The sequence below is a fragment of the Perognathus longimembris genome, chromosome 5, assembly GCF_023159225.1.
Source record: "Perognathus longimembris pacificus isolate PPM17 chromosome 5, ASM2315922v1, whole genome shotgun sequence".
NCBI classification, from domain to species: Eukaryota; Metazoa; Chordata; class Mammalia; order Rodentia; family Heteromyidae; genus Perognathus; species Perognathus longimembris.
In genome coordinates, this window is record NC_063165.1 from 40,350,431 (window position 1) to 40,378,299 (window position 27,869).

At 38.8% G+C, this 27,869-nt stretch overlaps 1 protein-coding gene and 1 long non-coding RNA gene across 2 annotated transcripts; one reads left to right on the plus strand and one right to left on the minus strand.

The window, feature by feature from the left end:
* Positions 1-618: 618 nt before the first annotated feature.
* Positions 619-22,477, plus strand: LOC125351684. The gene is made up of 3 exons (XR_007210996.1): positions 619-1,034; positions 17,845-17,858; positions 22,467-22,477. It is a non-coding gene; the product is annotated as an uncharacterized LOC125351684 (long non-coding RNA).
* On the minus strand, positions 1,269-27,513 carry Btla (B and T lymphocyte associated). The gene is made up of 5 exons (XM_048346604.1): positions 26,608-27,513; positions 13,153-13,476; positions 7,336-7,497; positions 5,884-5,930; positions 1,269-1,782 (listed from the first exon to the last, which is right to left on the minus strand). The coding sequence occupies exons 1-5, from the start codon at positions 26,693-26,695 to the stop codon at positions 1,507-1,509; spliced, it is 897 nt and encodes a 298-aa protein (XP_048202561.1). The 5' UTR covers positions 26,696-27,513; the 3' UTR covers positions 1,269-1,506.
* Between the last annotated feature and the right edge of the window lie 356 nt (positions 27,514-27,869).

Here is a 27,869-nt window from a genome sequence, read left to right on the forward strand (position 1 = left end):
TTGAGCAGCTAGGAATACAGGCATGAGTCACTAGTGCCAGAAATTTTTTTCTTTAATGTCTCCTTTACTGTAGTATTTTGTATTTCATAGGCAAACTGAAAAGAGATTATCAATTTGATCAGTTTTTCTTGTCCAAATTTCTATAAATCCTTCTTATGCTCTCTACTAGCATAAATGTATGTACGTACATGCATGCATATATGCAAATACATGGAACTCATTCATTTGTTCAGCAGCTCCTGTATGTGTTCAAGTAGATTCTAACTTGTGCCTTGTATAAGGAATTGTTGCATTCTTTATTTACTAGCAGCTTTCTGAGAACTCTAGCTTCCAGCTGCTGAATTAAGTTATCAGATATTTCTGAAATATTTAGACTCAAGTACTGCATAAATTCAGAAAATATGAAAATTTTAACTTCCCTCTAAAGAGGCTGCAACATCAGCATTTTTAAATGAGCATAAACTGTAAACCTTTTGGTTTCTCTGAGTTCTTTTACAAGGATAACAGCATTATACAGAGGTTAATGAAAGTTTGTGGCCCACTACTGACTGTTCACATCTCCTGGCCTCTCTTCCAGGCCATTAATTGTTCTTTCCATTTGCTATCAGGTGAAGCAGCATTCTGTCACATTCATTTGCGTTATTCTATGTGACCCAAACACTAAGTCACTATTCTGATCATAAATAGACTGCATACTGATTTCTCCATGAAGATCTAATTTGCTCCTCAATCTAACAGGTATGGTGAAAATATTCTCCACATCCAATTGATGGACTATATATTCCAACCAGCTACTTTTTCCAATTTTTTTTTACAGCTAGTCTAAAATTATTTCTTTTCTCTGCAAAAGAAACACCTGCTAGAGGCTGGTGAGGATTTTCTTATCATGGAAGAACATACAATCATTTCTGTATTACAAGTAGTTTGTCAAACTGGGACATTCTTTTTATTTTTGTAGTGAGTTGTTCTAGGCAACACAAAATTCTCTTTGCTTTAAGTCTGAGATAACACCAAAGGGAATAGTAAGGTTTTTTGTTTGTTTGTTTGTTTTATTTTTTTATTTTTTGCTGGTCCTGGGCCTTGGACTCAGGGCCTGAGCACTGTCCCTGGCTTCTTTTTGCTCAAGGCTAGCACTCTGCCACTTGAGCCACAGCGCCACTTCTGGCCATTTTCTGTATACGTGGTGCTGGGGAATCGAACCTAGGGCTTCATGTATGGGAGGCAAGCTCTCTTGCCACTAGGCCATATCCCCAGCCCCCAACAATTAAGTTTAAATGTTAAATATTCCTCTTCTAGTCATGACATGAAATAGTTTTGGAGAGCAGATTCGTTGTTAAATGTTTCCCAAAGAAAATTTCTGCATGAACACGGGAACCCCAAGCCACCACCATGAACCATGGAAGTCAACACACTGAGGACTGTTAGTTGACATCTTGTAGAGGTCAGACAATGATGATCATTTGCTGGTCAGTCAGCAGTGATTGCTGATGGGTGTCTGGTACAGAATTAATTCTTCACACATATGGATGCGTATTCTGTTGGTGCTTCTTGCACCTCTCTTGTCTGCCTTGTGTTCCTCCCAATAATGGAATGGTTCAGGGAAGCATAAACAATGCACTGTTTATTTTCCTCCAGTCCTCGTTTAGTATAAGCTTCAGACTCTTTTGATCGCCTGAAGAGGGGATCATTATTATAAATTGCACTTTCTGATGGAACTGCTTTGGAATTTTGCCTGGTGCTCCTTTCAGTTTGCTCGATGCTAAGGGGCTGGGGAACACCATCCTACAAGATTAAAAATGATATATCAAATAAGGACATAATGCATATTGACTAGCAAATTATGAATGAAAATCCTACCTACTATCCCTTACAGATGCTCTAGATATCCAATATAGTTAGCAGAGTTTAGAAGAAAATTTGGAGACCCACTCCATGCCAACCAAAGAATTATTTTCTGCTTCAGGTTTAGGCCAGAGAAAACTTTTCAATCCCCTCTCAAGATTAAAGCAAATTATTGGATAAGCAAAGAAATCATCAGGTATCTTATAACCCAATGGGCAACAGCAATGTTGTATAGACAAAAAAGCTTAAGCATAAAGTAGAAAAAAGTTGAGGAGGGAAAACTTTTTTAATATTATGAGTTATCCAAGGCAAATTATGATGCTATATCTGGAAATGAAAAATTGATGCGAGTTTTGGAGGAGCAAAGTTTAGATGAATTTCTAAAATATTATTCTTATAATTATTATAATTTTTTATTTTATCATTTTATCATTTTTAATAATTTATAATTATTTTATAATTTTTATAAATTTTATAATTTTTAATAATAATTATTATTATTATAATCTGCTTATTATTTCTATCCCAAGAAAACCATTACTTTCAGATAGTGTCAAATATCAAGTATCTGAGAAGGAAATTTACTTGTTGGAACTAAAATCAGAGAGGTCTTGATATTTTCTTATTCTTTTCAGTTGCTTTTTAGTCATTCCTGGCTGTAGGAAGAATCTACCATGTAAAAATAAAGATACAGTGATCAAGATGCATTGTACTTATAAACTGATACATTGAATTGAAATCCCTTTGTATCACTACTAAATGATAATAAAATAAATAAAAACTAAAAAGATGAAGGTACTATGTTAATAATAGAAGTTGTTATTTTTAAAAAATTTAACTCAATTTTCCCAGTCAACTTAGATCTTTAAAACTTGACCCTACTCCTTTAAGTTTTTACATACATAATCCTTCACAGCCTACAGACTTTCCCTGGTCCTTTGTATCTTCACTGCAAGCTTATCTATCTATCCTGAGAAATGAGATAGTAAGCACTGAGATATTTGGTCCTTACCTAATATGGCCCCCACCTCTACACAGAAGAGCCTTTTACATGACCTGATAAGTAGCCATAAATCCTCAGTATATAAATCCTCAACAACACAGTCCCATTCAATCTGTACTAATCAGTCTATCAGTTACCTAGTCCTCTTCCCAAATATACCTCATTTTCAGGTAAAAATTTCTAAGAATGTACAGGATACTCCATACCCGAAGCTCTCCTGGAGCTCTTTAGAAAGTGGTGAGTACCATGTGGCCAAGGCACTGTGATGTGGTGGACACATTCACCCTTTTTTGATTGTACAATTCCATGACTTTTTTAGTGCACAAACATGTGTATATTTTGGGCCATTTTGGAATAAGATTTGAACTTTAGCTTTTATGTTGTATTGATAAAGAAAATCAAAGTGTGGCTGAAGGGTCCAAGAGAAAACATGAATGATTTTGAAAGCTTCAGAGGTTTGTTCATAGGTATTGGCTGCTTCACACTGCATCAGGAATTGAAAATCCAGCTTTTCTGGTATTTTATCAATACTCTGTGGCCTGAAAAGATGTCATATTGACCAGTCTACTTTTGGCATTGATATATCAGTGTCTTTGAAAAATTACTAACCTCCCTGATTTGGATTTGTTTCCCACCACTAGGCTTGTTCAAGGCCTTCTTACCAAAGGATGCTGAGCTGTGTCTCCCCCACCCCATCCTCTCTTTGGTTATAAAGGCCTCAATCCTGCCTCATCTCATGGATACACTTATTAGGGTTTCAAATTGAACTTGTGTACTTTGGTTTGCACCAAACAAGACTGGGTTTGGATTTGGGTTTGTTGTTTTTTAATTTCAAATTCCTGATTTTTGGATCACACTTCCTATCATGTTTTTATTTTGTTTTGTGTTTTAAACTGTAGTTCCTTTCTCTACTTTGGGTTTCCTCATAAATTCCCACATAAGTTTCTTCTTAAGAAATATTTTGCTGTGAGTGGTAGTTCATACCTGCAATTCCAGCTACTGGGGAGACAGAGATCAATAAGATCTCAGTCTGTGGTCAGCCTAGGCAAACTGTTACCAGGACCCCTCCCCTCCCCCAAAAAATAGTTGGGTGTGGTGGTAAATATCTGTTATCTCAACTATTTGGGAGGAATAGATATGAGTATTGTGGTCCTAGTATACCACAAGCAACAGTGGAAAACTTTATCCAGAATGTGACTAAAGCATAAACACACACACTCCAACCACCACCACCACCAACAACAACAACAAAAATCCCCATAGTATTGCTGAGAGTATGTCTCTCAAGAGACACAGTACCAACCTAACACTGAATTAAACTTCCAGTTTCCAGTGCTACCAAAAAGAAACATCTTGGGACTAGGGATATGGCCTAGTGGCAAGAGAGCTTGCCTCATATACTTGAAGCCCTCGGTTCGATTCCCCAGCACCACATATACAGAAAATGGCCAGAAGTGGCTCTGTGACTCAAGTGGTAGAGTGCTAGCCTTGAGCAAAAAGAAGCCAGGGACAGTGCTCAGGCCCTGAGTCCAAGGCCCAGGACTGGCAAAAAAAAAATCTTATAGGGACCTAATATGGCATCCTTTTGATTATTTCTGAAATGTTAACACAAATGGGGGAAAAACTTCAAATGCCTATAAATGACAAGAATAACTTAAAGGAAACTTCCCCAATAATTACATGCACAGTAAAACCACCTGTGTATGTGCGTTTGCAAGTGTGCTCACGTGTGTTCCCCTCAGCTCTGGGGCTTGAACTTAGGGCCTCTGATTCGTCCTCAGTTTTATTACACAAGGATGGCACTCTTTTATTTGAGCTATACTTCTGACTTTTATATACTTCTGACTTTTTGTGGGTTAACTGGATATAAGAGTCTCACACTTTTCTGCCTGGGCTGCCTTTGAACAGTGGTCCTCAGGTCTCAAATGCCTCAGGTCTCAAATCAGTAGTCTCAGGTTTGATTAGCTAGGATTATAGTCATGAACCACAGCACCTGGCTAAAACCTCTTTTAAAGTAAACTTCAAATAATAATTTAACTTACATAGGAATGAATATGACTACAGTTTAAACCAACTTGTGGTTTATTTGCATAGTAAATTAGATTGTAGTTTTTGATACTTTCCCAGTTTTCAAACCTGATGATAACAGAATCTTGTTCTGTAGTTTAAAGGAATAGGGAAAATTATACTTAAGAAAGTATACCTATGTATATATATATGATATATGTACATATATTTATATATGCATATATATAGTTGATAGATCTTTTCTGGCATTTTTGTAACTTTGAATAGACTTGTTTATTTCTACTTCTTTTGAAACACATGAACATACAAATCAAGTTCCTTTGAAGTATCTCATTTATGTCTATGTTTAATTTTTAAATTTCTCATTTTCACAGACATATTGCCTCATCTTGCATTCTAATATCACTACAACTCTGAATAAAAAAAAGTTTAAATATATTCCCAAATTAATGTAGAAAAAATTCTCAACAAAGTTTCCTTTTTTTGTCCTTGGCTAGTCTTTTCCATAATGAGCCTACATTCATCCTCAGGAAATTCTGTGTAGCAACTAAGCCTCTATCTGCTGGGATGATTCACAATAAAACCAAGTTATTGTGATTGATTTGTGACTTATTGTGATAAACGACCCACAAGTGAGGATATTTTTAGATTCATTATTTCATTAACACCCTACTGTCCTGCTTCAAAAAAGAAAGCCCTTTAAAGTATTTAAAAAAATAGACAAATAGCCAGAAGGCACATAATAGGCAAAGGCTGAACAAAGGGGATTTAGTTCAGTCTCCCATCTTTCAATTTCACAAATAAACTCTTTCCTTTGAGGCTTAAATTAGCTTTGCTACATCAAAAATGTGTGTGTGTGTGTGTGTGTGTGTGTGTGAACAGTGTCTGCTTATGATGTCATATGTTTATTAAATATATTTGATGCAATATATGTACATGCATACATACATCTATATGTATACACATGCATGTGTATACTACATTTGTTTTAACAGATACAGCAAACATACCAGGTTAATTTCCCTTCCTGCTGTATCTGAAGGCTTCTTTTGTTTTCCTGGAAGACAAACAAAAAGAAAGTAATTAGTAGATATGAAGGAGGCAGGGCTGAGCCACCTGTGCCTCTTCTGCTGCCTGACAGTGGACATGTTCAATTTGATGCCTGTCTTTTTGCCTTGGCTTCCATCTCACACCCACCTCAGCTAGTGAAGATTCACCTGGGCATTTCCCTCATTATGTCCCACTTCTTGTGCCCCTATGGCATATCCAGGAGGAACGGGAAGATTATAGTACATTGCATTGCAAAGGGTGGAAGTCTCTACTCTGGGTTGTTCCAACTCAATTCTAGGCATGCTTTTGTCACATACACATCCAGTCATACAGGATGGGATCAGGAAAGATACACATTCCAACATCTTTGTTTTCTGAAGCTCCGAGAGAGGATTTAGTGGTCTTGAATTCAACTGAGAAACGGTGGAAAGAGGTGCAGAGTTATAAATGCACCATTTAGTTCGTATTCATAGAGGATGTCTCAGAATTATAAGAAAGTTCTACATTCTAGAAGTCCTCACTCTAAAGCTGCAGAAGCACTTCTGCCCAGGCAAAGCTTTCTCCTGTGACAACCATTGAAGGGTTGCTTTACCTGGCTTGGTTGCTACAGCCATATTGTGTCTGATGTTGGGGACAGAAAGAATAAGAAGACGTAGAGGAAAAGGAAAAGAAAAAAGGGAAATGCCTACGTGGCCAGATCAAGGCTAGATCAGAATACTCTATGCATCCTTTTCTTACTGTGTTTAGGTGTTTGGTGGTGACACTGCAGGAATGTTTTCAGAAAGAGAAAGGAATTGTTTTCAAAACAACACACCTCTCCAATCATAGCCAAATCCACATTTTTTTTCAAATTGACATTTTTCAGTACTCACTTTAAGTATTTGTTTATGATGATAATTGAAAGTATATATATACACACACATACATACACACACACACACACACACACACAAGCATATGCTCATTCTCTCGGAAGACATTTGAACAGGGATGGTGTGGTTTAGTTGTGAAATGAAAAGTAGGTTTGGCAAAGGCAGGGAGATTAACTCAAGTCAAATATGTGGACCCAAGACATTTATTTCAAGAATCCTTTCAACTCTGGTAAAGTTTATAAGAGATTTTTCTTATCCAAACTTAAGTTGGATGAAAATTGAAGGAGAAAATCCTACAACTGAGGAAATGGAGGGGAGCATGTGCTTTTGACAAGGCATTCCTCGTTGTACCTGGGGGCAGCCCAAATCAATTCACTTGGCTTTGGGGCGGAAATGAGTCACACAGGCAAGGAGATCATTACCCATGGTTTGTCCCAGAGATCAAGAAAGAAGACAGTAAGAACCAATAGTTCTTTTTCTGTCCCCAAATAAGGAACTCAAAATGTGTAGCAGAGAAGGGCAAGAGAAACTGAAACCCACCTTGGTACCTTTTCAGGCCACAGATCAGGCAAAGACAGGCAATGATGAGTAGTGGCAATGCCCCCACAGGAAGCAAACTGTGGAACAGCCATCCCCTGTGTGCCATCTCTTCTGTGGAGCGTGGTCCGGAAGTATTGGTCACATCTGCAATGTTAGCCAATGCTAAAAGTAGTTAAGGGAAACAGGTGTCAATTTTGAAGTCATGAGGTGGGAGGGAGGCTGGCCAGGGAGACTGGTAGTGAGGAGAGCCCAGGAATTCCACTAAACCACAATACACAGAGCACCCTCCCTCACCATAATGAAGAATTAACCACCTTAATAAGAATGCACATGTGGAACTTACATACCTATACACACATACAAGTGTATTCTGGGTTATGATGGAAGGGTTATTCTTTTGTTACTGTTTACACAGCATGGAAAGTATTGAAGTACAGTACTCCATTATAATGTGTGTGATTCCTCATCCCACTTATTTTGTGTTACTGTTTACACAGCATGGAAGTATTGAAGTACAGTACTCCATTATAACGTGTGTGAATACTTATCCCACTTAAATGCTTAGTATTTGGAGGTCAGGAAGCCATGTAAGCTGGCCATATTGCACATAGTTTGGCAATTTGGAGTGGTAACCACTGCTGTACTGTTCATGCTGCAGCTGCTGTTTGGGTTGGGCAAGGAGCCAAATCATTACCAGGAGTGGCAGACACAGCTGTCTTGAGGAGGAGAGGAGCTAAGTACCAAACAATGTATCATCTAATACAAATAAACACACCCAATTAAGGGTGTATAAATATACTCAAGGACATGCAACTTCTATTATTTCTTCTAACTACCAAGCTCATTAATCTTATTTGATTTATTTATTTCCTCACTAGAAGTCGTTCTGAATTATTTTGAGTTTCTTCTGAAATAGAAAGGCAAATAAAAAAAGAGAGACTTGAAGTTAATTGAGAGAATATTCAGTTATCCTGTTAGCAGAGAGGATATGGGTTTCTGCAGACCAGCAGGGTATCCAATAACCCAGACCCCAAGTCAGTTTGCCTACCGAGCATAACCTTGAGACCATGAAATGCAAAGTAAATGAGTTATTTTCGGGGCCAAACAAACACTCTGTGTGGACAGCATAACCTTTACCTGTCTGCTTTGCCTACTCTTTTTAAAGTATAAGGACACAAGACTGTTGGGGATTCAGCTTGGCCTTGAAGGGGGAAGGGCGATGAGAACGCTCCAGAGATGCCGCCCTTCCCCCAGCCCTGGGGCAGTGTGGAAGTTAGCCACACCAATCTCCTTCTGGGTCCAGAACCAGAAGGAGTAGCTGTGAGACCAGCCCCCCAACTTCTTGCCAGCAAGCACATGTGCCCCCGCTTTTGCGGGCTTTGCCCAGAGGGCGGTACTATGGGAAGTGATGTTAGCCCATGAGGGGGTCCTAGGACAAGCTCGCTGGCCTATCACCAGTTCCTGGTCTATCACCCCTTTTCTCGTCATTATTGCCATGTAACTGTTAGCCCCTCCTTTATTAAACCAGATTGCTCTTTGAAGCCTTCTCCAAGACTCCGTGCGTTCCTGGCCTCCTTGGAGGAGAAGGAGGGAGGATGGGGTCTCGCTCGGCCACCTGCACCTGAGGTTTTCCCGTGTCCCTTCACTCTACCTTGGCCGCCCGCAGGTCAGGCGCCCAGGGGACAGGATGAAAAGGGGAGCACTGATAAGGGAGTAAGCTTAGCATCCCCAGACCCAGGGGAGGTAAATCTAGCCCGGCACAAGACAACTTGTATGGCCTGCCACAAGGAAAGGATGCTTCTGGGGACATCTTGGGTGTCTTGTGAAACAGAGATTATGCCTGTCACTTTCTGCACACTCCACACACACTTTCCAGTACAGATAATGAGCTTTCCACCTTCATAATCCAAGGACAAGGTGAGGAACAGACTCTCAGGCAAATGAATGTTCCATCTCTGTCATCTTGCCCCCTGGGACTTTGTTTTCCAAAGTACGTTTCTTCATTTTGAGAGATTATGGCTTTTTCAAGGGCATCCTAAGTCCCCACTATGTCACACACTTACACAAGCCCATGCATTCATGTGTATGTGTGTATGTGTACTAGTATTGGGGCTTGAACTATGGGGCTCATGCTCCCTTGGCTTATTCACACATAGCTGTCACTCTACCATTGAGCCACAGTTCTGCTTCCAGCCTTCTGCTGGCTAATTGGAGACAGAATCTCAGGGATTTGTCTGCCAGAGCTGGCTTCGAATTTGGGATCCTTAAATTTCAGTCTTCTGTATAGCTGGGATTATAGGAATGAACCAATAGCTCTTGGGAGGAAAGAAAATTTTTAAAAATCATACCTCCAAAATTTACATATAAAATCATGGCCTTTAAACATAAAATTATGCATTCCTTTCCTCACGTCATAGTCAGTTAACTGAGCACTCCCTGGCTCAGGAGGAAATCTTTCTTTTCCCTTTCCAAATTATCTTTGTTTTTACTATTTCAATAAAGGAAAATCCACACCGATTAACATGAGACCTAGTTGTTAAATAATGTATCTGGCTTTTCAATTAAAAAATACACAACTCCAATTAATATGATTGCTGTTTTGTGAGGCATTGTAATCTTTCTTAGGACTTGGAAAGGTACATATTTCTACATTTTCCAACAGTAGAAGGAAACGTGATAAATGAGAGGCACAGACCTCATGGGGCATAAAAACAGTTAGACAAGAAAAATCACTTCCCCGAGGGTAATCTTGGAAAGCTTCCTTTTGAACTTGGGTAATGAAGGAAGGGTTGACAAATGGACAACCAATGAGTGGTGAGGAAGAAACATGGGAAAGACAAGGCTGTAGGCTGTGATTAACAAGTTTTGTGTAGAATCTAGAAATAATTCAGAGAGGTAAGTGGGAATAAATAATGGAGTCCTTTATATATTCCGGATGGACTCCCTGATCAGATGTATGTATGATTTGCAAATATTTTCTCATGCATGTAGGTTGTCTGAAGGTATCTTCTCATAGTGTCCTTTTATACAGAAAAATTTTAAATTTTTATGAAATCCTATTTCTTTCTGTTTTATGCTTTTTAAATAATATCTACAAAGTTATTGCCAAATGTAAGCTTGGGAAGATTTGTTTGGTATGTACTTTTGAATGAAGATTTGTAGTTTCATATATATGTAGGCTTATGGTTTTATTTCTTATTCTGAAATCTTTGATGCATTCTGATTTATGTATATATATTATAAGGTAGGGAGTTCAAATTCTTTTGTATATGAATGTATAATTTTCCCAATACCATTTGTTTGAGGGATTTGAGCCTTTTTATTGGTATGGCTTTTCCATAGACCAAATCTACTACCTTAAATAAGCTAGGTAAGAGTGGTAACATAGAGAGATTTATTCCCACTTGCCACTTCTTAAAGAGATTCTTCTTTTCCACACTAAATGGTCTTGATAAGGTCCTCAAAAATTAATTGACCATATACATCTTATTCTGCACTATCAATTCTTTTGCACTGATATCTCTGTTCACCCATATGTTAGTTCCACATGGTTGTGAGTAGTTTTATAGTAAGAAAGTGTTATTCTCATGACTTTTAAAAGAATTGCTTTGGCTATTCTGGATTTGTCAATTGGATATGAATTTTATAATAAATGTTCCCATTTCTAGGGATAAAAGACTATTGAGACTTTGGTAGAAGTGGCATTGAATTTGTAGATCATCTTAAGGAATATTGTCATATTCAGAATATTAAGTCTTCCAACCTGTGACAATAGAATGTCTGCATTCATGTATATCTTCTTGATTCTCTTTCTTTGTAGTCTCATTCTCTTCTTTCCTATGTAAAAGTTCTGTACTTTCTTGTTGGGGTCAGCCGTGCCTTTAAGAGGCCACAGCTAGCCTTGGCCTGTCTCCTCCCCTCCTCTTCTGCCTTTAACAGGAAGAGAAGCCCCCAGCTCCTGGGGCGAGCACGTGTGCAATGGCGGGGGTACCCCAGAAACCCAATCCTTGGGGGGCTGGGCCTCTGCCCACAAGGGAGTCCCTTGACATCACTTGACAGACAGCTCTCGTGGCCAATTTGTTGTCCCTTCCCTGTGCCCGCCTTTGGGGTATATCTTTGTGGCTTCTCATTTGAATAAATCAGAATCGTCCTGGGGAATTGTCCCAGAGACGGTCTCCCAGACCCCACGCGCCCGTGTCTTCCTTGGGCTGGTGGGCAAGGGGTTCTCGCAACCACACGCGAACGGAGGTGCCCGGGACCCCACTCCCGCATCTAAACCCTACTGGGCGGGCGGGGGGGGGGGGGGGGGGGGCCTGAGAGATTGAGTATGGATCCCACACAGAGGAGATAGATAAGCCCAGGACCCGTGCCCACGTGGATTGGGAGGAATAGAGCGAAGCCCGGCAATTTGAAACCCAACACTTTCTTGCTTAAATTTATTTCTATGTATTTCATCCTGTTTTGTTTTATTTCCCAGTCCTGGAAATTGAACCTAGGACATCACAAATGTTAGGTAAATATACTACCACTTGAGCCAAACCCCCCATTCTCTATGCATTACATTGTTTGTGATATAGGTATTCGAAATTTTCTCTTAATTTCCTTTTCAGCATATTCATTACTCATGTACAAAAGTACCATTCATTTTTATATATTAATTTTTGATTCCTACAACTTTGATGAATACAAGTATTTAGTTTTTGAATGATTTTTCTAGACACAACTTTATGCCCCTTATGTTAGAGATAGTCTTGCAGCCTAAAGTTTATTTTAGATGCCTGTATTTCTCATTCTTATCTTACTGCTCTGGCTCAGACTTCACGTTGAAAGGAAATGTCAAGAGCATGTGTCTTTATCATGTTCCTGTTCTTAGGAGGAAAGCATTCAGTCTCTTGTTTATATTTTGAGAGGTTGAATTGAGAGTCTTTACTAGAAAGCCAGTGACTGTGAGTGGATACATGTCCTCCCAAAACTTGAAGCCTCAAATACACTTAATATTAGGAAACTGAGCCACAGGGGTAGTAAAGAAAGAGCAGAAAAATGACTTCAACAAACTCTATCAACTCTAATGGAGAGTTGAAGAGGAACACCATAGTGACCTAAGGAGAATCAGGAGACATGAGGCATGGCACCATTATTCAGTCTTTCACTAATGAACGTGATGATGTTCATTGAATTTTTCACAAGTCAAATATTTTTCACTCCTATTTACTTCCCCATTTTTACTTTTCCCCATACTTTGCTGATTTTTGGCTTTCTCCAGTTTAACCTTCACCTGTGCTTTCTAAACTGTTAGATCCAATTAGAGGCCTCCAGGGAGGATCTAAGATCAGCCAAAGCCCTAAGTCTTCCCCCAAGCTCTCAGTCAGGTTATCTGTATGTTGTTTGCTGTATGGGCAAATTGTGGACTGCTAATAAATGTGCATTTACCTGAGCATCACAGAATTTTTTTAAAGTAAGGGCAGAAAAATATTCTTAAAATTAAAGAAAAAACAAGAACAAAGAATAAAAAGCTGAAAGCGTTGGTATTTAGTTCATAATATTTTTTCAGTTATTTCAACGTACTTTAAAACTTACCACATCAATTTTATAATTCCAAAAGAACAATAACTATATTTTTTCTCTTTTTACATTTTTCTCTATCCTTCTCTATCTTCCTTTACAAACACAAACACATAGACAGATGCACTTACAGGTCCCAATTTGTGAAATGTGTCAGGGTTTTGATCAATAAAGGGGTTGGTCTCTCAATCATCTAAGAACCTGGATCTTCTCTTTCCTGGAAAAGAGTAGATGCTTGGGGAGTTGAGGACTCACCTGTCACATGTATGACTATTGAGTGGCTCATAATGAAGTGAGAAGAAAAATTCACAGAACAACGGTATGACCCATTGTCTCTAGGAAGCACTGGCTCAAAATGAAGGCTAAAGATGGACATATTCTTCTTCGTTTCCCAACTTGTGCGTGAGGGAAGTATATTGTCAAGGGGTAAACAGTCAGTTCCCCTGAACTTGCACCAAGTCACATTAGGTCTGCTAGCACAGTACTTCACAGGGCATTCCATTTTAAAATGATCTCCTGCCAAGACATTATGTACTAAATGTCTCTTAACATAAAGTTGAACTTCACATGACTCCTTTCCTAAAAAAAAAAAATAGAAACAAAATTAAAATCAAATCTGTTCTTTTGAAAATATTATATACTACTGAAACAGCTGCTGACAAAAATTTCTCAAGAATCATTCTATAGTTTTTCTAGATAACATTTACTAGTAATCAATACTCACTAGCCCCCCCCAAAAACTCAAAACCTTCACTAGTCCAGTGCTTCATACCTAATGCAAATAAAATAAATATATGATTAAAAATCAAACAAATTATTTAATCCTCCCAACAAAAAGTATACATATGCATATTATATAGATATAAATATATACAGACAGATGGACATGCAGGCAAACAGACAGACAGACCAATAGGCCAATAGATAGATAGATTTTAGTTCTGATTTATTGAAGATAAGACTGAGATAGTAAAAATTTTCCTATAGCAATGTGTTAATTATTTGGAGAGTTAAGATTAAGATCTTAATGTCATACTGAAGTCTGTAATTTAGTCTGTGTTACTTCACATTTCTATTATCAGCTCGGCTATTATATTAAGTGGAAGAGAAAATTTTGTACACAATCATTTCCCTGAAATACTTGACCTTGGGAATTTTCTACTTTTCAGTATTGTTAATACTGCATTCGAATCTTGTCCATGAGTATTTCTGTGCTGGAGACACACAACAAGAGCTATTCATCAGTAGGTAGGAAGTTCTCAGATGACCTGAAGTCTGTTTTTCCAATTAGTCAAGGAAAAGTGCTCCACCTCTTTTGGAATTTCTACATATTGGCCAGACAAAACTGGAAGCATGCCTCCCTTTGTTTTGGAGATAGGAAGGTTTTCCTGAAACTAGATCTTACAATCTACAAACAACTAGTTAGTAATTGCAAAGTATGCAAAAGAATAGCCCAGAAAAAATTAATCTTCTATTATTGAACAAGTTATGATGTCATGAATATATTAAACTTATCAGGAAAGCTGCCTTGTAACCCGGACATCTAAAACAAACTTAAGAGTCAAGGACAATGAAAAAAGAAACCTTCTGGAGCTACTGTGGCTCAATGAAAGACAGCCTGCCTGGCATGCCTAAACTTCTAGATTCAACTCCCGTAACACAAGTGCCAATGAGTGCACACGAGGACATAGACACACACACATGCGGGACACACACACACACACACACACACACACACACACACACACCCCTTCTCTAAGCAGGTGGCTTTTGGGTAGTGGTAGTACTGGGGCTTGAACTTGAGCTTTTTTTTTTTTTTTTTTTTTTTTTTTTGGCCAATCCTGGGGCTTGGACTCAGGGCCTGAGCACTGTCCCTGGCTTCTTTTTGCTCAAGGCTAGCACTCTGCCACTTCTGGCCGTTTTCTGTATATGTGGTGCTGGGGAATTGAACCCAGGAGGCAAGCACTCTTGCCACTAGGCCATATCCCCAGCCCCGAACTTGAGCTTTTTGCTCAAGCTAGTACTTTACCACTTGAGCCACAGCTACACTTCTGGCTTTTTTGGATGGATAATTGGAGAATAATCATCACAGACCTTTGTGTCATGGTTGGCTTTGAACCCTCCGAATCTCAGCCTCCTGAGTAGCAAGGATTACAGATGTGAGCCGACAGTGCCTGGCAATAGGTGGTTTATGTGTGCCTGGGTTTATATGTTCTCTACCGAGAACAATGTTTCACTTTATTTCTATTCCTTTGTCTGCACAAATCTTTTTTGTAGCTATTTCCTTACATTTACTAAGCCTTTCACTATAAGTCCTGTTAATATCTCACTAACTTATGCTTAGAATAATTGAACTTTGATTGAGTTTGGAGGAATCTACCAAACTCAATCATTTGCTTATCTACAGTTGTGTGGAGACTTCAAACAAGTCCATGTTAGTACTTTCTAAATTCAGTTGCTTTCAAAACTTCAGTGTAAAATTGAAAGCAATTAAAAAGGTAATTTATAAGGATGGGTTTACCAAAACTTGAAGAGAAAGGGTAAGTTAGTTTGCTAATAGGAAGTACCAACAGTACAACAAGTAGATGTGGTTAAGATTTATGACAAACAAGCCAAGAAGCCAGAGACAGAAAAGCCAAGTGAAATCAGACTTCCACAAGTCCATTCCTCTTCATAAAGTCAGTTCCCTCTTCCTTTTCTTGATGAAACCATATAGTTTATAAACACATAACTCTGATCTAGAACTGTGGAAAACAAGATGATTATAGAAAAAGACCTTCATCCTCAAAGATCTGACTATTTCATTGCTGAAACAAAATTATCTAAAAATGAGGCCACTTTTCTGGAATAAACTTACAACCTACCATTCTTTTTGTTCCTCATCAAATTTACCTGAGTTTGAAAAGAAGGTTCATGAGTACCTTATATGCTAGTTGTTAGGAAATACAGAAATAAGACATGATGCCTGCCTTCATAGAATTTGCCTTCTAATGGGAAATCAAGATGCATAACAAATGGGAAAATAATGCTGTAAGTAGGTAGGAACCACTTTGCATGGGCTATTGAGAAAAGGCTTTATGAAACCTGAGCTACATCTCTCTTAATGACCAATCCTTTGAGAATCAGAGCAGTGACAAGGTATTATGGAGCTGAGTAAATAGAAAGATAAAGATTTCAGGTCCAGAATATCATGGCCAATTCAAGGACCTGATACACAAGTGGACCATGGTTTTTTGAAAGTGCCACACAAGATACTATTTTAGAATAAATGGACCCATTATGAATATATCCATATTCATTTCAACTTGGTTGTTTTGAGTGTAAACATATTAAATGAACTTGATGTAGTCGCACAATCCCAGTAGTCTTCAATTCTTCAAAAAAGAATTGAACTACAAAAATAGGAAGTTCTTATCTGCTTACCTCAACACAAAGATAAATATGACTCCACTTCTCAATAAGGGACTAGAAACCATTTGTAGTCTGCAATGCTTATTCTTACTGAAATATATTACCATTTCACTTAGCCAAAGAACTGTTCCTTTTTTTTCCTGTTTTTTTTCTTCTTTATTGTCAAAGTGAGGTACAGAGGGGTTACAGTTTCTTATGTAAAGCACTGAGTACATTTCTTATCCAACCTGTTACCTCCTCCCTCACTTCCCCCCTCCCGCCTCCCCATTTCCCTCTCCTCTCCCCATGAGTTGTACAGTTGGTTTATACCATTTGGTTTTGTAAGTATTGCTGTTGCATTGGTTTGTCTTTTTATCCTTTGGCTCTCAATTTTGGTATTCCCATTCCCTTCCCTAGTTCCAATACTAGTATATACAATGTTCAGGGTACTAAAATCAATTACAGTGATATCAAGGGTAAAACCATAGTAAGGGAATACAAGAAAAAAGGGGGGGGGGAAGGCACAGTTTCACATTGCATGTTGAAAATAACCACAACAATGATATACCACTTGTTTTCATAACTTGAAGTTCATTTCGCTTAGCATCATCTTATGTGTTCATACAGGTATAGTTATTGAGCTATTGTGTTCTTCTGCAAGGACTGTCCTAGACATGTGATAATTATTCCCTATGAGGGAAACCATAGAGTCTGTGTTTCTTTGAGTCTGGCTCACTTCCATTTCCCTATGAATGGGGCAGTGCCATTCTTTCTGATAGATGCATAGAATTCCATTGTGTATGTGTACCACATTTTCTTGATCCATTCATCTACTGAGGGACAAAGAACTGTTTCTTGATGCAAGTAGCACCATTCAACATGCCTTCTAGTTCCAGTAATTATAGGCTATGTTCAGTGACTATAGCCTATAGCAGGAGAGGTGCACAGTCACAATATCATTGGTTGTTATTCCTGACTACAGCATTGACATGTAATAAGGTTGTGGATACCTTATGGCTCCTGAATATTCTTTTTTTGTCCAGTCCTGAGGCTTTGAATTCGGGGCCTGAACACTGACCCTGCTTCTTTTTGTTCAAGGCTAACACCCTACCACTTGAGCCACAGCATCACTCTGGCTTTTTCTACGTATGTGGTGTTGAGGAATCAAACACAGGGCTTCATGCATATGAAGCAAGCACTCTACCACTAGGCCATAGACCCAGCCCCTGAATATTCTTTATTTTTATTTTTGTCCTGAGGCTTGAATTCAGGGTGTGGGCATTGTCCTTCTCTACCACTTGAGCCACAGCTCAAATTCCAGATTTGGGGGGCTTCATCGGAGATAAGAAGTTCATGTACATTCCTGTCCCAGCTGGCTTCAAACTGAAATCCTCAGATCTATTACAGTCACGAGTCACCAGTGCCTAATCATTTGTACCCCATCTGACACAATTGTATGGAATGACAGGAATGAAACCACTCCTATTGTGCTGTTTTATACCTATAAACATGATGGCATTACTTTTTTTAAAATTTTATTTCTTTTGTACAGAGGAGTTCACATTTCGTAAGTCAGGTAAGGAGTATATTTCTTTTTTTGTTTTGTTTTGTTTTTTGGCCAGTCCTGGGCCTTGGACTCAGGGCTTGAGCACTGTCCCTGGCTTCTTTTTGCTCAAGGATAGCACTCTGCCACTTGAGCCACAGCACCACTTCTGGTCGTTTTCTATATATGTGGTGCTGGGGAATCGAACCCAGGGCTTCATGTATGTGAGCCAAGCACTCTTGCCACTAGGCCATATTCCCAGCCCCGATGGCATTACTTTTTATCTAAAATGGACAGCCACAGGTCAGGAATAGGTAGTCCTAAAGAAAGTAAGGTGGATTGTACCTCAACTAAACTCAAAATAATTCTAAGCATTCTGGATTTATTCTTCAAAAGAACACAGGGAGTTGATTTCATGGGTGTCCAGCACAAACTCCATATCTGGGAAGTTCTGAGTTAACTTGTACATGGAATGTAGTTTGTTTTTTGTTGTTCTTGGTGTTTTTTTTGCCAGTCCTGGGCCTGGAACTCGGGGCCTGAACACTGTTCCTGGCTTGTTTTTGTTCAAGGCTAGCACTCTACCTCTTGAGTCATAGTGCCACTTCCAGCTTCTTCTATTTATGTGGTGCTGAGGAATCTATTTATGTGGTGCTGAGGGCTTCATGCATGCTAGGCAAACACTCTACCACTAAGCCACATTCCAGCCCTGGAATGTAGTTTTATGAAAAGATAAAGACTATAAATACAATCACTTGAAGATTCCATACATCTTAATAGAACTTAACAGTAACATAATGAGGACCTAACTACTAAAACTTAGATCCGAGCTCAAAGTCTGGCTCAGTGGTTAGAGTGTCTGCTTAGCTAAAACTTAGATCAAATATATTTTGGGGAGAATAATATAGCAAGCACTGCCATTGTTCAGAACTTCTTGTGCATGGTGACAATTACAAATATACCGTAAAAAATAATGTACCTTCCTATTGCTCACACTTCAAAAGTGTGGGCATTCAAGTGCTTATGACAATTCAGAAAGGTGATAATTCTTAGTGCGAAGAAGAGTGAGAAAATTGCTCATATCATCTCACAATTAGATTATTTCAGACACAACAAAATCTCTTCAAGCTTTCAGATCCCAAAGTAGGAGGTAGCCCTTCCATGTGGGTCAATTAAGTAAAGCCTCCAAGGGAAAGATGAGTCTCTTTCAATTCCTAGCCCCACTCTAGGCCAACTAAGTCCTCTTCCCATAGCCATAGTTACCCTTGATGGTACTCTCAGTAGAATGCCTATACTCTTCTCTGTGAGAGGTCCCATACCCACTACGCTATGTATGCATTCACACATTTGCTTTCTCTCTGGTCTACCACTTCCTTGGTTGCATGTTACCTCCCTCTACAAAAGGAAGAGATAAGCCTTAGAAAAGTATGAAGGTAAAAGGTGTCATGTCTCCTGAAGTTCATGAAGGCATGCCCTTTTCACAACCCTGATTGTTCCATTAAGAGCAACAGAATAGACACAGCTGTGTCCTTTGAGAGGATGCACTGAGGTTAAGCATGATTGCACCTTAAGATATCCTTTAGTGGTTAACTTCTAACCATTGATGAAAAACTAGACCTTCAGCTTTTCAATGTGGCAAGGCCTGATTTATGTCCACTGAGGGTGGCAATTCAAATACTTAATAAGTGTTATTCCAGGGTCATCCAAACCAGTTCATCAGAAAGGATTGCCAGCAGCAGGCAGCTACATGGTCTAGAACCTTCCATCTGAGCAAGTGAAGTTGCATATATATAAATCACCACAAGCTAGAGGGTGTGCAATTTGTGAAGACTGTTAGCAATTTTTATTATTAATTATTTATTAGTTATTTTTATTTATAGGATTGTGATTTGGAATATTTTGTGGAAGTCATTATTTCTATGATCTATGACTATAGTATTTACTCTTAAATACCTCTTTCCTCTATTTTTGAAGTCTACGAACTTGATTTAAGCTATTAATGCAAGGAAGTTCCCAATTGAGATTCACCATCCCTCCACTGAAAAATTCCTACATATGTATGGAAAGTTCCAAACAGCTACACTTCTTGGGGAAAAAAATGAATGAGTTCAGATAGTTCACTTTTGAGCTGACAATGATAGAGATGACCACTGAAACATAAATAATTGTCCTGGGATAGACAAACAATAGACTTGACCTTCTATCAGAAGGTCCTAGGATAGACAAACAATAAACATATACACTATATGCATCCTGGGGAGGCTATCGGCACACCAAAGTCTTCACCCTTCACTCTCAGGAGTAGAAAAGTCCTCTGAACAATGCGTGCTGATATATTCTTCTTATTTTGAGGGCTGGAATGGTGGAACATAGGTTCCATGAGACAGTATCTTGAAAACAGCCAAGGCAACTCTATGCACAGCAATGGCCACCATGTAATCAGACACCAATGATCATGAGAGGTCATGAATTTAGATACCTGGAGAATCACATGCACAGCAGAAAGTCCAAATGGCAGAGTTCCCATCATAAGCTAACTGATAGACATTCACAAAATTGGCAATGTGGTAAGTTGAGTTTACAGTGGGCGATTTCTACTTCACTAGGAAACCACCAATTGAATGTTCCATAGTATGGATTGAAACTCTGTGGTAAATAAGGCCAACCGACAAGTCAGAGACTCCCAGTAGTACTAGGAACACCTAGAGAAATTTGACTGATAGTAATGAGCACATATGATGTTAAGATCAGAACTTCTGTTGTAAAAGATAACCATTGTCTTTTTAAGGAAAAAAACATTTATCTTGTTCTTGATGATACAGTAAAAACAGGCTGTTGGAAAAAGCAAGTACATTTGAATACATCTACTTGACAAGTAGCATGAAACATTGTAAAGATCACAGGGGTAGACATGGCATTTAACAGCAGTTCTCTTTGTAATTTCTTTGCATATTGCCTTTAGACAGTGAAATCCATTTCCTGTCTATCAAAACACACATGTTCATACACACACATACAATGTAGTTCTTTTTACAAAAAACAAAGCTGGTAAAAAAAAAATTCATCCAAGAATATATGCGGCATGAATCTGTTTAGTCCCATTTTAAAGAAAAACACACACAAAAAAACAATAAAATTGAGACAATTGTTGCAATGATCTATGACTACAGTACTCTTAAATACCTCCTTCCTATAATCAAATGTAAATCATTTCCTTAAGTTTGTTTTATATTTGCATTTGTATTTCTTTCTTTCTTTTTTTTTTTTTTTTTTTTTTGCGCCAGTCCTGGGGCTTGGACTCAGGGCCTAAGCACTGTCCCTGGCTTTTCTTTGCTCAAGGCTAGCACTCTGCCACTTGGGCCACAGCACCACTTCTGGCCATTTTCTGTATATGTGGTGCTGGGGAATCAAACCCAGGACTTCATGTATGGGAGGCGAGCACTCTTGCCACTAGGCCATATTCCCAGCCCGCATTTGTATTTCTTTAGCAAACTTTGAAGCAAATTTTTAGGACTAAATCACAGTTAGTATGGTATTACTGCTGGTGGGATTTGGAAACTATCTTCTTTTTTCAGCCATGGGGCTTGAGCTAAGGGCCTAAGCGCTGTCCCTGAGCTCCTTTTGAGCAAGGCTAGTGTTCTACCATTTTGAGCCACAGCGTCATTTCTGGTTTTCTGGTGGTTACTTGGAGATAAAAGCCTCATGAACTTAGCTGTCCAGGCTGGCTTTGAACTGCAATCCTCATAGCTCAGCCTTATGAGTAGGTAAGATTACAGGTATAAGCCACTGGTGCCTGGCTGAAAACTATCTTTTAATAGTTATATGGAGTAATCAGGCTTTAAGGCAACAATCACTTGGTTTTGTCAAGTTTGGGGTAAATCAGAAACTGATTTGTCTACACACTGTCATTTTTGCATTTGTTGTAGCTCTTTCTACCACTGGAACTTGCTTACAAAATGCTTGTTCCTCTGTAAAATGACAAACTTCTTTTCAAATGGTCTTTCCACATGTTTTGGTCAGTGACTTTACAGTATGTCTCTAAAACCAAACAATTACTAAATAAACATAAAAAGGTATAGGGTAGACCTATCAGAGGATCACAATAGTTCAACAGCCATGTATATATGATTATAAAAGATGAGGCTAAGCAAAATGCACTCCAAGAGATGGAAACAGGAGGATTTTATTGTTGTCGATATGTTTAATGTACTAGGTAAATTTCCTTTGGTGTACCCCCTGTGGTCACTGTATATAATTTTGGTACACTGGATATTGTATATATGCTTATCTGAACTAGGGAAGGGAAAGAAAAATGAGGGAGGATATAACAAATAAGACAAGAAATGTACTCACTACCTTATTATGTAACTGTACCCCCTCTGTAAATCACCTTTACAGTAAAATTTAATTTAAAAAATGCTTGTTCCCTTTCCTCTCCTCAAGATATCTGAGAACAGGACAAGTAGATCTCCTTAGAGGCCATCAGGATAGAAAGCTGAGGGAGAGTTTAAGTCATATTTGGCAGATCACTTCCAATATCATTCCTACCCATTATTGCTATTTGCTCACAGGTACACCATACCTTCCTTACCAATGAACATAGATGCCTCCTGGATCTATCACAACAGCAGGCAAATAGAAATATGATTAGTATTTCTTAAGCTCTTATTATGTGCTTTGCACTTTCAGGTGTCATACATGCAGATGTTCCTTGGCTTGTGGTAGAATTATGTCCTGATACAACTATCTTAAGTTGAAAATATGGTTAATTTAAAATTATGTTTAATAACGGGGCATAGTGACTTGTGGCTATAATACTAGCCACTTGCAAGGGCTACAATCTGAAAATTCATAGCTCAAGGCCAATCCCATCAAAAATCTTGTGAGAAGTCTTGTCCAAAGAAAAGTCATACTCATAAGGAGAACATTGCTACAAGGAAAGAGGAAAAGACAAGCTAGAGAACTCAACCAGATAAAGCTCATATTGTCCTAACTTTAAGTTAGATATCGCCCAAACTGGCTCATGGACTTCGTTTCAAGTGACTCTCAAATGGTACAGGTTCAGATTTGAGCCTACCAAAAAGGATGGTCCTATATACATACACAAGCCATTTGGTTCACAGTGATAAACATGAGAATATATAATAGAAAATAATAGTAAAATAATTGTGAGTTAAGAGAATTGATACTAGACAAGAAAAGCAATTACATATGAATCAATTCCCAGATTCAATGTAAATCACATTGAATGACTGACAATATCATATATTATTTCTTGATGACTGGGATTAATAATGGCTAACATCAAGAGCTATTTGTAGAACACCTTTTTAAAACTTGAATGAAAGATCAACTTCCAACACTATTTTATGGGAACTATAAGCTAAATTTGGAATAAAAAAATACCCCATGCTATTAGCAAAGCTTATGCAACATTTGCAAAGTACCAGGAAGTTTACAAATCAAAACCCTGAATACTCACAATTCAGTAAGGTAAACATGGTAATCATATTTTTAGGTTCTTTCCCCTCCCCCCACCCCAGTCCTGGGCCTAGGACTTAAGACCTGAGCACTGTCCCTGGCTTCTTTTTGCTCAAGGCTAGCACTCTGCCACATGAGCCAGAGCGCCACTTCTGGCCGTTTTCTATATATGTGGTGCTGGGGAATCGAACCCAGGGCTTCATGTATACGAGGCAAGCTCTCTTGCCACTAGGCCATATTCCCAGCCCGGTAATCATATTTTTAAATGAGGAACTGCGAGCCAGAAAGCCTGCAGTCACAGAAGCAGCAAATGGCAGACATGAAATACTGAACCAGGTAGTTTCTAGAGACCCAATATTCACCACTATGACACACAACTTCTCCAAGAAACTAAGCAAAACATTGGTTCCACCTTTTTCTACCATTATGAACTCTAAGTAAGGGCAAAATTCACAGATAATGGAAATTAAATAGGAAAATTCCAAGTAGAGAAGACAATAGTTTTGACTTCAGGGTCATATAAAAATGATGTACAGAGGGGCTATAGTTATATAAGTTAGTCAAAGAGTGCATTTCTTTTTGGACAATGTCACCCCTTTCCTCTTTCTCCCAGAAGAAATCCTTATAATGAAACAAAGAAAGCAATTCAAGGAGTCAAATTCAAGGCTGTAATCAGCACAAGGATTAATCTGTTCATGACTTAATCCAGGAAATCCTGAAACTGAAAAATGGGCTTCTAAACATTTTTATAAATGGTAAGTATTTGGCATTTAATAGAAGACACAGATCTTTCTCTAGTGTTTCATTCACACACTTGACAAGAAAAATAAAGTCATGACATGAGCCTTATAAAGACACAGTACTACAAAACTTGAACTGTGGGCTGGGGATATAGCCTAGTGGCAAGAGTGCCTGCCTCGGATACACGAGGCCCTAGGTTCGATTCCCCAGCACCACATATATACAGAAAACGGCCAGAAGCGGCGCTGTGGCTCAAGTGGCAGAGTGCTAGCCTTGAGCGGGAAGAAGCCAGGGACAGTGCTCAGGCCCTGAGTCCAAGGCCCAGGACTGGCCAAAAAAAAAAACTTGAACTGCAAGGAATAATAGATGTAAAACATCATCTACTCCGGAATGTCTGTTTCAACCCAAGTGAATGGCCAGTTTATGGTAGACCAGCATCCTCTGGGTTAGATAGGGAAGATTGCATTTAAAGGTGAATCCATCGACCATACTGAACCATCACAGTTAAGAAGAAAGAACACAGAGAAATGTAACCAATATCACACAGTAAGTGGCAGACCAATTTTAACAACCAAGTCTATTTTTGGAAACGCTAGGCTACAGCACATTGGGACAAAAAATGAAAGTAATACTACACATTACAGTGTAGCATTGAAAAACATTTCCCTTCTGTCATAATGAACAACATATAATATATCCTTCAAATTGGGATACATTCTGTTTAATAATTCTTCTCTAGTTATAGCTATATAACTGACAGTCAGCATCTGATCAAAAGTTAAAAAACAAACAAACCTCAAGTCAACCACTTCAAACACCCAGTCAACTTAATATGAAACACTTAATAAACATTTAAAAAGAAAAATACTTGGCTGGGTGCTGGTGGCTCACATCTATACACCTAGTTATTCGGGAGACTAAGATCTGAGTATTATGGTTCAAAGCCAGATTGGGCAAAAAAGTCCATGAGACTCTTCTCTCCAATTAACCACCAAAAAGCTGTGACTCAAGTGGTAGAGCATGAGCTTTGAGCAAAAGAAGCTCAGGCAACAGAATTTAGGCCCTGAGTTCAAGCCCCAGGACAAAAAAAAGAAACAATACTTGGATGACTGAGGAGATGTTTGCTTGGCATCTGGTTGTGTAGCATCCTGGTATCACAGAGTCAAATCCCAGTCTACACAGTTCTAGAATTAAAGATGACATTTCACAGGACTGCAGCGATCATATTTTACAATTAAAAACGTAAGCACACCAACTAATGTGTGCTTCTGGGAGGCAATGAAAGAACATATTTGAGCTGGGAGCCAGTGGCCTGCCCTGAAATCTTAACTACTGAAGAGGCTTGAAATCTTAGGGTTGCATTTCAGAGCCAGCCCAAGCAGGAAAGACTGTGAGCCTCTTCTCTTCAGTTAACTAACAAAAAGCCAGAAGTGGGGGTGTTGTGGAGTGGTAGAGCACTAGCCTTGAGCAAAACCGCTAAGGGGCAGCACCTAAAGTCCCAAATTCAGGGCCCAGTATTGTCACAAAAAATGAAAAAGGAACATATTTAAAACAAAACAATGGGGGCTGGGGATATAGCCTAGTGGCAAGAGTGCTTGCCTCGTATACATGAGGCCCTAGGTTCAATTCCCCAGCACCACATATACAGAAAATGGTCAGAAGTGGCGCTGTGGCTCAAGTGGCAGAGTGCTAGCCCTGAGCAAAAAGAAGCCAGGGACAGTGCTCAGGCACTGAGTCCAAGCCCCAGGACTGGCCAAAAAAAAAAATCAAAAATGAAAAAAAAACAAACAACAACAATGGAATAAAAAACCTCTACTGAGCATCCATAGGCCTCCTTTTATAATATACATCTCCCGTGGCAAGGTAAAGGAACAAGAATCCTCAGAGAAAGGAATTGCCATTTTGTTTGCCTACATATAGTCTTTGAAAGGGATGGCCAAATGTCATTTATGCAGAACACAAACTTTCCTATGTTCAATAACCAACTGGGAATCTTTGCTTTTCAGCCCATTAGGAACAATGTGGAGTGCTCTCCTCCTGTTTCTCATTCAGTATTCTCAAGGCACAAACCCCATGAAAGCCAGCATAAAGATTTTGAGGCGACATAATTGGAGAGTAACCATGGAAACAGATATAATCCAAATTCTTCACCACCTGTCCTACTTAAATGAGCATTGCAGCATTCTGGTGGAAACAGTTTAGAAAGTACGTGCTATTTATTCACCTTCAGTAGGGCAGTTGGAAGGCTTTTGGCTAGTAGTACGGATACATTTTTACTTGTTCTATTATAATATCTGCTCTTTTCTAACCATAATTTAGGGAAATTGGCCAACCTATGGATCAGTATCTATACTTTACTGTTCCAGCAGGTGACTACCATGCCTTAATTTGGTTTATTCCTATAACATCTGCTTGATTCACCTGCATTACCTACTTGGCAAAAAAAAAAAAAAAAAAAAAAAAAAGGTTGTACCCTACATAGTCCAGCAAAGGGAAAACATTGCCTCCACGACCCCCTGGGACATAAAGCCAGAAAGAAATCTACACAAGTGGCTTACCATGGTTGCTACAGATGCCCAGATGAAGGATTAGGAGGAGGACCCCAAACAATTTCCCCGTTCCAAACATGGCAGACACTGTCTTCATTCCCTGAATATGTCAGAGATGGGAAAAGCTTCCCTTGTGCCCTTGAGTTCTTCAGAGTTGGATCAGGGTCTCAACCAGAATGGCACTTGAGAAACAAATAAAAAGAGGAGAGCTGGAGGAAAGGAACAGGAGGAAAAGCTAGAATGACTTTGTGCAGTGAGGTGCACAGGCACTAACTCTTCTGTGGTTTTGCTTCAAACCCCCTTCTGCAGAGCAGCTCAGTTCTTAACTTCTCCTTCCGCTCTGCCACGCTTCATGCCCCACTTTGAGGTCTTTCTCAAAGTGAAACAAACAACTACTCCTTAAAGATATCTGAGTTGTTGTAGTTTTTAGGTTGAGATTTTAATCAAATAAAGATGAGGGAAATTATGGTAAAAGCACCTATGGTACATATACATACCCTCTTTTCATAGCTTTTAATGATGAAACTTTTGTGTAAAAGATTTTAGACATTTTCCCAGAACGCCTTGTCACAGTAACATGAGAATGCTCATTATCATAAAAACTATGAAAAATGTATCTGAGGTTATGGAGAAAATGAGTGACAGGAAGAGAGAAGGGACACCATCTTTAACCTGTAGCTACCTATCAATGGAAAAGATCATTCCTACTATTAGTTACATGTTCTAAATAGCAATATCTTGAATATAAATTATAGGAAACTTCCATTTTAAACCTGTGATTGTTGTCAGATGAAACAGATGGAAACAATAAAGGAAGAAATAGAAAATTCAAAAATTGAGAGCTCAAGGTTGCTGTGGGACTGTTTTCTCCAAGACCACTTTCAATTAGCTAGCCAATTACTGAAATCTTAAGGACTAACCAATCTGTCACTATTTGACATTCCAAATGGGGGCTCCTGATTTTTGTACTTCACATTGTTATCATTGACACTAGTTGATTTGGCAAGTCTTTCCTTCAGTGGCTATGACATTATTCCAAGGCCAAACTTCAATGATGTTTAGTACAAAATGCTATCATGTATGCATTTATTCAAATAGACAATATCTCATGGCTGAAGAGATGAAGATGAATGAATCAGTGTTCCTGATTTTAATGAACACTATCAGTTAGTATTATAAATTCTTGTGTCAGCTTTTACTGTTAGCACTTAGACATTGATGCATTTCCACTGCACCTATAGTAGTCTGGAGTAGCCATAGCCAGAACTTCT